The 10,213-nt window shown below is 44.4% G+C and overlaps 1 protein-coding gene across 1 annotated transcript; it reads left to right on the top strand.

Moving 5' to 3' along the window:
* Nucleotides 1–2,426: 2,426 nt before the first annotated feature.
* Nucleotides 2,427–10,149, top strand: LOC308132205 (histone-lysine N-methyltransferase SETD1B-A-like; the record flags this gene model as incomplete). Its single annotated transcript, XM_080499204.1, has 15 exons — nucleotides 2,427–2,576; nucleotides 2,668–2,772; nucleotides 4,087–4,357; nucleotides 4,438–4,550; nucleotides 4,656–5,054; nucleotides 5,439–5,495; nucleotides 5,590–5,651; nucleotides 5,967–6,186; nucleotides 6,251–6,406; nucleotides 7,232–7,370; nucleotides 7,461–7,808; nucleotides 8,123–9,127; nucleotides 9,396–9,562; nucleotides 9,647–9,772; nucleotides 10,000–10,149. 15 exons carry the CDS (start codon nucleotides 2,427–2,429, stop codon nucleotides 10,147–10,149), a joined length of 3,468 nt encoding a protein of 1,155 aa, XP_080355330.1.
* Between the last annotated feature and the right edge of the window lie 64 nt (nucleotides 10,150–10,213).

The following is a 10,213-nucleotide window of genomic DNA, read 5'->3' on the forward strand; positions in this document are numbered from 1 at the left end:
ACTGGATTTGTGTTTCTTATGTTTCGAACTGAAACGTTGGTGGAGAAGCAAAACACACAAGGAAATGGCGTAGCGACATAATCTGCATTTCATGCAACGACAAGCAATAATCAGCAAATTCCTGGACGTGAAGTTTCAGTTGGTGCATCGCAACAAGACACACACTCCACCGACTTCTTCCTGAACTGCTCACTGTGATTAACGGTTCCTTTTCTTTCTTTTTATCGCTCTCTGAATAACGTAATAGATGTTGGACTCTTGTCAGAATACTGTTTTCCAGAAAAATCTGAAAAAAATGTGTTGCATAGAGAGCAATTATAACCAAAGGAGTTAATTTACTCTCAACCTGGTACCAGAGATCCTCTTTGCTGCATTTATTAGACTTCTCTGCATTTTTTTTTTTTAGGTCTCCTGCAACACACCTGATTCAATGAGGGGCTCCTTATCGGAACTTAATAATAATCCTATTGAACATATACAAATGTCGCATTTAGGAGTATCAAGTAACAATTACATGGAAACATTATGAATAATTGAAGAACAGATGAGGTGATGTTATCATACCATGAATGTCCTGTTAATAACAAGTGCGTATAGTCATTTATTTTAGCTGACATAACCATTTCTTGAACTACTCTGACAAATGAAATGGAGTAAGATAATGGCGCACGTAATTGTGTCGTTGAGAAATGACAAGGAATGCTCAATGTTGGACAACCTTTTTTAGTAAGCTGGTTTCAAAAAGCACAATAACAGATCTACTTGTCACCTGCGATGCCACAGAGAGGTTTTGTACCCCTTGTTAAACGTAGTCTTGGAACATGTCTCTCTAAATCTTCACATAGATTATAGATGTTTTATTTATTTATTTATTTTTGAACAAAATGTGTTTCTGGCAGCGACTTCACAGCGAATCAGCTGAAAGCTTTACAACTGAGCTTCACAGCGTCTCTCTTACCTCCAGGATAACTCCTTTCATGTAAACTGTGAGCTGTGCAGGCTTTTCCACATTTCTAAGAATAGCAAATCTGAATTCCTCTTGTTGGCTGGAGTTTTCACTCCTTCACACTCGATCTTTACTGGGTCATGTTTAGTCAGGAGACGGACGAGTAAGGATGGTCTCTGTGGCTGCTTGTCTCAGTAGTGTGTATATATATATACATATATACACTGCAGATATAAAGCAGAAATGGAATGCTTTCACAAATGTACACTCAATTTACCCTGGCCGTCTGTTCAGCATCAAGAACGTAATGGTATGACTAGATATATGGGTTTGGGGCCACTCTCTTAATGACAGACTTTGAAATACACATATTAATAGTTCCACCAAATTACAATACAGTACATTCTTACATACACCTGTATATATTGTAAACACTCAGCTTCCTGTCCCCTTGAAGACCAGGATTATCAAACTCATTTTAGTTCATGGGCCACATACAGTCCAATTTCACCTTGAGTGGGCCAAACTGATAAAATGGTAATATAATAACCCTTTTCATACACAAATACTTAATACAGAAGATTACTATCGTGACATGAAAATTACTATATATTTTACTATAATCTCAAAATAAATATAAATGATTTAAATGTCTAAAAATCCTCTCCTTTAATTAATAAAAACTGCAGCGTTTAGAATGTTGGCTTTGAGGCTTACAAGAGTTTGGGTCTCAGTGTTATAATGTGTTCAATATTTCATTAAAAAAAAATAACTCTGTTAAAAAGTCAATGTTTTTTTGTGGTGTCAATTATTGAGAATTATGATTATGAGGATGAGGATGATTGTTGTGCCTACCCTAGTGGCAAGGTGTAAAGATTACCAACCAGGGGCTTATTTGATTTTATTTATTTCTCATATTAGGATTATTGTGACTGTTATTGTATTATTATTATTATTATTATTATTATTATTATATTATTATTATTATTATTATTATTCTTATTATTGTTATTATTTTATTGTTGTTGTTGTTGTTCTTCTTCTTCTTATTATTATTATTATGACAGAAGCGTCGAGTCTGCGTTAATTGCTTCTCACCTGTTGTGTCCTTCCGCCTCACCCTGAGGATCTATGTTCTACCTCTACGTCTGTTAGCGGATGAATACATTTTCCATCGGGCGAGGAACTGTAAAGGAAACAAAAAACAAAAAACAAAACCCAAAACAACACACCGTAATTCTCAACAGCCTTTTCCACGATGTTGCTCCTTCGAAGGATAAAACTTCGGTACAGGTAGGCGAGAAGCAAACATAATCCGTCAAACTTGCCAGTGAGTTTGGTTTTACGTGCGAGGCCGCGGTGGTTTTTTTCGGAGGAGTTCTCCGGTTCAGGTGATGGATGATGGAGAGCGTCACCTGTCGTGGGTGTGTTTCGCCGCCCGCTCATCGCCGCATGTCTGTGTCATCACCGCCAGGTTTTGATGACTGTAATGGAAAGCGAAGCACGAGGTTCTGAGAGAGAGACCCCGCCGCGTCGCACCTGGACCAGCTGCAAACTGATTATTGACCCCGCGCTGACGAACGGACTGTACCGAGTGTATCGCCACGACGGACACCACTTCAACCTGCCCGTGAGACGCTCGCCGACATTGTCCGCCTATTCCCTCCGTTTGCTTTCTGAGCGCTTCACTAATATAAATCCCTGACGCTCTTCTCTGCCAGGTGGAGGATTTAGGTCTGTTTCCTGTAGACACAGTCAGAGATCCTCGCATCTGCCGCCTGTGGAGTCGATCCAGAAACACTGAGCTGGTCGTGCCCAAGTTCAAGGTACCTGTCAGAAATCACCGTCAGAACAACAACAAACGTTAATAATGCGACGACCACAATAAGGTAGCAGGAAGCCACTCTTAGGTTCAATGTTAATACGTGTTATTAATATGTAATCTGCAGAGGTTTTCTGAATAAAGAATGCAACAGGGGGTAATGTTAGGTAGCGTCATCAGTTGTTTCACAGGTGTTTCACAATAATAAACCAGTGTGTCACTGTATGTGTGGCATGTGAGCGTTTCTATATCAACATAGTGTATGAACGCAAACCGACTGAGACTATTAGTATAGTTTAGTTTAATTTAGTTTAGATTCTTTATGTCATTCCTTGTGAAAATAAAAAACAACAACACACTATATTATGGAACAAAAGTTGCCAAATGAGTAATTATAGGGAGCAGAAAGAAGATGAACTTAAATACTGTGCTTCTTTATTTCAATGAATCTTTTCCTTTGCAAAGTAAATATCAAACAAAATGAGGATAAAGTTTGAATGGCCTACATAGCCACTCACACGTATATATCAGAGTTATATTTCTCAAAACACCCCCGAAAAAACGCCCCACAATATCAGACATATGTAAGCGTAAGACAGGACGAGATGAGATAAGATAAGATAGAAGATAAGCTATTTCCTTATTTGTTCAACAGTGGGGACGTTTGCATCACCATAGCATCAAGTGGACAGTAATAGAAGAGTAGCAAATGCAAGGAATACCAATTACTGTATAAATACCAACATATAAAACAATAATGATGACAGCGAAATATGTTTCACCTGAAAATGCATCTGGCGACACAGTATTTACGTCGGGTTTTTTTCTTGGTTCAAATACGGTTGAAATGACCAACTTTCCCTTTCACCTATTGAGGTACAATTTTTTTTTATTTATGTACATTTAAAAAAAGAAAACATGCTGTCTGACTGTGGAACTAGGCGCAGGAGGTGCTCGTTGTCCATGCCTGCCCCAGACCCTTGAGGATAGAGCAACAATCTTGTGACTGGAAGGTCAGGGTTCAAATCCCTCTGAGGGTTGTGTCAGGAACAGCAGCTGGCATAAACCCGGTGCCAAGTAAAACACGGAGACCACAATCTCCCATGACGATCCCAGATCAGCGGCAGGTGAAAGACGGATCATCATAGCTGTGATTGCACATTCACACATGTAGTCATAGGCTGTGCTATCATGCTACATCTGCAATTATTCCCGTTCTAAAAGATAAATTGCCTGCCACAGGGTCCAGTTCAGCCGGCGGGATGACCTTCAACATGTAGAAATGACAATTAATTATAACTTGCTGATACTTTTCCAGGTTGATGAGTGGTATGTCGGCCCTATTCCTCCCAAAGAAGTGACCTTTTCTCGGCTCAACGACAATGTTAAGGAGGCGTTCCTGACAGACATGTGCCAAAAATATGGGAACGTTGACGAAGTGGAAATATTTTACAATCCCAAGAACAAAAAGCATTTGGGACTCGCGAAGGTCATCTTTGACACAGTGAAGGCCGCAAAAGAAGCTGTGCAGCACCTCCATCAGACATCGGTGATGGGAAACGTCATCCATGTAGAAATTGATCCTAAAGGTAACTCTTTAACCTCTAACTCTTCAATAGGTATGTTAACGTGTTTGTTGATTATTTGCCGGTGACCTGCTCCTCCTCAGGTGAAAACAGAGCACGGTATCTCCAGCTTCTGTTAAATGGCCAGTACACGCCCTGGACGCTGCCGGTGGGCAGCAGCGAGCAGGCTCTTCAAAGCCTCATTGACAATTTGCTGGTAAACAATTAAAGCTATTTATTACAGTTTTGTGTAAGGTGTTCTATATTCCTTGTGTGCGGTTGAGATTTTGAATACGAGTACTCATTTGTGTTTCTGTTGCAGAGCAATGCGGCAATACAGAGACTGAGCATTGCCTCCAGCCCTGCCAGCATTGCTACACCGCGCTCTCTGGACACGGCTTTTTCCAGTATTTGGCAGGACACACCTTGCAGCTTTGGACTTACGCCCCGTTCTCTGGGAACCCCTCACACGCCCTGTTTGACCACAACTCCGCTTTCCCAGGACTCCTGCTACTCCAGCCTTCAGGCGACACCCGTCCTCCAGGGGGAGCCAGTCACCCACAGTGTTCACAAACCTTCAAGACAGGAGCTCTGGCAGCTCAAACCTGCCAGGCGCTACAGGGGATCGGGGACCAGAATTGATTTGATCTTAAAGCATTACCAACAGCAAACGCCACAGCTGTTGTCCGACCGGCAGAGACCTGACAGTAAACAGCTTGCAGTGTGGAATGGAGACTCACTGTCGCCGGCCCATGACACTAGAAAGCCTTCTTTTTATCTCGCCTCACCTTTTGAAGAAAGTGGACATACACCTAATGTGACTTCTTCAGCTTTACCCAGGAACTGCAGCTCCTTCAGGACCAGGAGCATTAATGCCACGGCTGACCTTCAGGCCACAGCGGCGGTTCCGCCTGACGATGACCAGCCAGAGATAGAGAGTTTAGACTCACGCATCGAGAATTTGCTGACAAACCTCCGGACCGTTGACCAGTCATACATTGACGGAGCGTCTTCAGATGGTGATGGACATTGTCAGGACAGTCCAGCTCCACCATCCTCAGCTCTTGATCCAGCAGATGTAGATGACGCCAACATTTGCGGTCAGGCTTCTAATGGGTCGTCCTCGAGCCGCCGCCAGCGGCCGTCCACTGAGGTGGTGGATGTCAGTCCACCACGGCCTGTCGACGACGAAGACGACAAAACACTTGAAGCCGTTTCGTTTCTCACGAAAAACTCAGAGTGTCCCTCCCTCTCAGAATCGTCACATTTTGAAAGGAGGGAGACCGAAGCAGCCAGGTTCCCATCACGACGCCTTAAGGTAAACCTGCACATACGATATGATGACTATAAAAGTCGCAAATGCCACATTGTTAAAATGTTATGATGCTGATTTCTTCTTTCTTTTTTTGTTGTCTTACACAGGACAATCATTCACCACTCCAGGATAAGGAGCACTGCAATCACAGACAATCCGGAGTTTTCCACACGTCGTCATTTTCTTCCAACGGCAGCGCCACTGAACACGTTGCCCCCAAAGCTCCCCCTGCTGTCCCACTGCAGAGCTCCCGTCCACCAGGAGCCCCCCTTTCCTTCCCCATACCTCCGTTTCCCCTGTCCGTCCCACCCGTCCCAGCTCGCCTGCCAAATGGATCAATCCCCATCCCACCTCCAGGGTGGGCTCCTCCTCCGAGCCGTCACACTCCCATCCCCATTCCTCCTCCGATCCCCCCCCCTCCTCCTTCAGCGGCTCCCCCACCACCTTTTCTGATGCCTCCACCAGCGTTGATGCTCCCGCCTCCTGTCACCCCCCTCCTGCACAGCAGTGCACCTTCACCATTTCCCCACCTGCGCTGGCCGGTTCCACCTTTCCCCACGTTTCCGCCTCACGTGCCGCCTCCGGACTATGTGCCTTTGCAGGAAAACCCACATCGGATCACTGCAGATAAAGTTTTAGAAGTCCTCGTGGATGAACTGAAGTTTATCATTAAGAAGGACATTACACGACGAATGATCGAATGCATTGCTTTCAAGTCATTTGAGGACTGGTGGGACTGTCAGGAGAGGAAAGCAAAGGTACATTCCTCACATCTTGTTTTTTAATCTCCAAGTTGTTAAATCATGTCGCAACAGAAAATTCTTTTCATTTCTATTGATGAATGCCAACACGTTTTACGATTATTTGATATTTTTCCATTCAAGGTTCAGTCTTCGTCTTTTAAAAGTGCAGCAACGTGTAATGAGGCGAGGTGCACATTTATCAACACCCTCAGTCGAGGTGGTGAGAAGTTCAGAAAACCTCCCCTCCCGTCCTTCAAGGTAAACTACTGTTTGCACTGTTGATGTTAAACACACCAGCGAGCGATGCCTCTCCTCATGGCGATCCTTTTTATTCAGGTGAAAAGAAAAGGATCAGAAGAAGTGGAAAATCAGGCATGTTCTGATAAAGAAACAGCTGGTCGGTGCTTCGTCTTATTCTTGCTTATATTACGTTAATTTAACACTGTAAAAGGAGTACAAACTAACCAGTTGTGTTACTGCCTTTCCATATGGCTTAATGTGAATATGTGGCTGATGTAGATACAAATGAGAAAGCCAAACGCAGACATGCCAGACCACTGGAGCTTGACAGTGATGATGATGATGATGACGATGAAGGGAAAGAGGAAGACAAGGCCCTTCAAGAGGAAGAAACAGTATCACAGAAAGAGGAATCTATTGTGCCAGTTAAGAATGATCATCAAATCCTGGTAATAAGACTATTTACTTGAAAGATTAAATTACAAAACATGTTTCCATGCATTGACATAAATAAGCTGTTATTAACATTTTTCAGTATTAAAGGAACAGACTGTTACATTTGAAATTAAAAACAAAAGCAATAATTGTTGGTCTCATTAGCCTGACAGGAATGATTCTGAAGATGATGACGATGATGATGAAGACAGCCATGGAGCAGAGGATGAAAGCAAGTTGTCTCAGAAACAGTTGGACGATGAAACCACTCCCACCGCTGATGACGTGCAAATCTCCGATAGCGGTATGTCAATTTTCACAAACCGAAAAACACGAGCGCCGAAAGCATAAAAAGCACAAATCACTAAATAGTTCTGTTTCTTTTGAATGTCAGAGAATCTTTCTGAGAGCAGCTCGTCAGAGGAAAGCCAGTCGGAGTCGTCAGACTTCGAGTCCTCCGACTCGTTCTCCTCGGAGAGCTTTGAAGACTCGCTCTCTGACCTCAGCACCGACGACGAAGACACGGAGGACGACAGCAAGAGCGAGGACTGTATATTGATATCGTCAGATGAGGAGCCGATGGAGCTGGAGCCCCCTCACACACCCGCAGCCCCACTGACCCCAGACCCTGGTCTGCAGGACTGGTCAGACCTTCTGCAGGGGGAGCAGAGTGAAGAAGAGCAGGATGCAGCTTGTCAGCAAGACACCTGCGACCTGAAAGCTTTGATGGAGCTTCAAAGAAGTGACCCACGGGATCTACAGCCCCCATCACCCATAGGACTCGCAGGTTATGTGTCTTTCATGTTTTATTGATCTCCGTGACTGGTGGTTGATATCAGTGTAACTTTGTTTTCTTGGGTTTTCAGTTCACCTCCATCTTTATTTCATAGTGAATTTCAAAAATGCAAAAATTGTTTTTCTATAAAGTGACAGTTCTGTCAGTGTCAGATCAATCATGAGGTCAAATTCTTTTATGTCATTTTTGTTCACGGAGGCCTGCAGCTGGAAATGTTGATTGTAATAATTTCCCTGTTCTCCTTCTTTTTGTGACTGCAGGTGTGGAGTCTTGCTGTGACATGGAGATGAACAGCCCCGAATGGTCATTAGAGATTCAGGAGAGCGTAGTCAACTTGAGGCCCGTCACCCCGACCGGCTGCCTGGTGGACACTGACTCGGACCTCCTGGTTAAAAGCAAACCGTCTTCTCCAGCCGAGGAGGAGGCAGAACGACCACAAACACCAGGCAGGGGCATCGTGATTGATTTGGAAAGCGACGACTCGGATGAAAGTGACGAGGTCCTCTCCCAGACGAGCAGTGAAAACGTTCTTCCAACTTCTGATGCACTGGCGGCCACGTCCCCAGTATACCAGAAGAGGCCCAGGACCCCTGGCAGAGAGGAAACGTTCCTTTGGACCAATTGCAGCTCGGTAGGAGCTCCTGCAACACCAGGCAGGGAGATCCTGGCGTCAGAGGGAAGCCCTGTGCTCCCACGACTTGGGAGTCCTCCAGCAGTTTTACCCCAGTCCACCAATGCTTACGTCGCAGCACCGAAGACTCCAGGGAGAGACATTAAATTATCAAAACGCAATGTCGTCCACAAGAGGAAAATACAAGCGTTGAGCATCTCTCAGTCTTGGATATTCAACTTTGGTCCAGGTTCCCCCGTCACAGCGTCGTCTCCATGCAGCCTCTCTGGATCTTCATGCGATCTTGCTGAGGAGCGTGGCGCCTGGATGAGTTCGGGGGTGAGGACGAGGCCCTTGCAGGGACTAGAGAACATGCCTGGCATTTTCAGCGAGGGTACATATGCACTGAGGCGAAAGCATTGGCTGAGGAGGCGAAGAAGAGCTCGTCATCGACACAGATCGCACAAAAGGTCGGCGGGTTCGGTCTCCCTGGGCAGCCGTCCTCACTGTCAGGAGAGGAGAATCCTTCACTGTGTTTGGAAGGACGGCCTTGATGAAGAAGATGCAGTGCTTCTCAAGTGTTCTTATGAGAGGCTGCAGGACCAGGACCATGGCTTAGGGTGGCTGAGCGAAGTCCTGTGGATACCTCACCCTTATATCCTTTACCACTTTCAACTTGAAATGAAATGATGTGAAATGATGTCAACTCAAGTTTTGAGTCTAAAGGAAGAAACTGGTAGTTGGTGAATCAGTATGATGATGCACCATAATGCACACTGTTACTGGGATTGTATTTAATGTCATATAAAGAAACAGTGAGTGAGCTATTTAAGATAGCTTTGGATACAAATTCTGAATTTTGAGAATTCGATATCCCTATTTGATTGATGCACATCATTTATATATCCTTGACTGTTGCTCACTGACTAAAGTCTTGACAGAAAACAGTGAGGAAGCAACATCCTGGCTGCCAAGACACAGGACGGGCTGTGCTCGCACTGAAGGTTTCTATAAAATCAGCAGGGAAGATAAAATGAGCTACCTCAACAACGTCAGGTCACCCACCCAGCTTCCATCCACAAGTGCTCAGGTACCGGAGAAGACAAACTGTGATGTGATTATCTCAAGATCAAGTTTGAGGTCATCTTTATTAACACTGTTTGTTTTCCACCAGGGCGCCTGCATCCCCGCCCAACAATCCACCTCACTGCGGGCTGGGTCTGACTTTAGGTCTGAACAGCGCCGCCTGCTGTCGTCTTTCAGTTGTGACAGTGATCTGGTCAAGTTCAACCAACTGAAGGTAAGCGACATGTCATCATGGCTATGACACAAATAGAAAGGACACAGGATATCCAAAGAAAATATTTCAGCTTGAAGCACAATCTCACTTTCTTTACGTACAAGTTATGTACTACTAATATTTGCATGAACCATTTATGTATTGATTAGAGTACACCACAGTCTTTGTCAGGCCTGTGTTAACATATGAAATAACTCTCATTTTATCATGAAATCGTTTCGTGTCAGTTCCGGAAGAAGAGGATTCGTTTCAGCCGGAGTCACATCCACGAGTGGGGCCTGTTTGCTATGGAGCCAATAGCAGCAGACGAGATGGTGATTGAGTACGTGGGTCAAATCATCAGACAGGTACAGCAAACTAAAAATGCTGGCCATTAAAAAAAAAACCCCCAACAACATAATTTAACCTCCTCAGGAAGCAGTGTCTTAAAGATGTTTTTAA

The sequence above is a fragment of the Blennius ocellaris genome, assembly GCF_963422515.1.
Source record: "Blennius ocellaris genome assembly, chromosome: 7".
Taxonomy (NCBI): Eukaryota; Metazoa; Chordata; class Actinopteri; order Blenniiformes; family Blenniidae; genus Blennius; species Blennius ocellaris.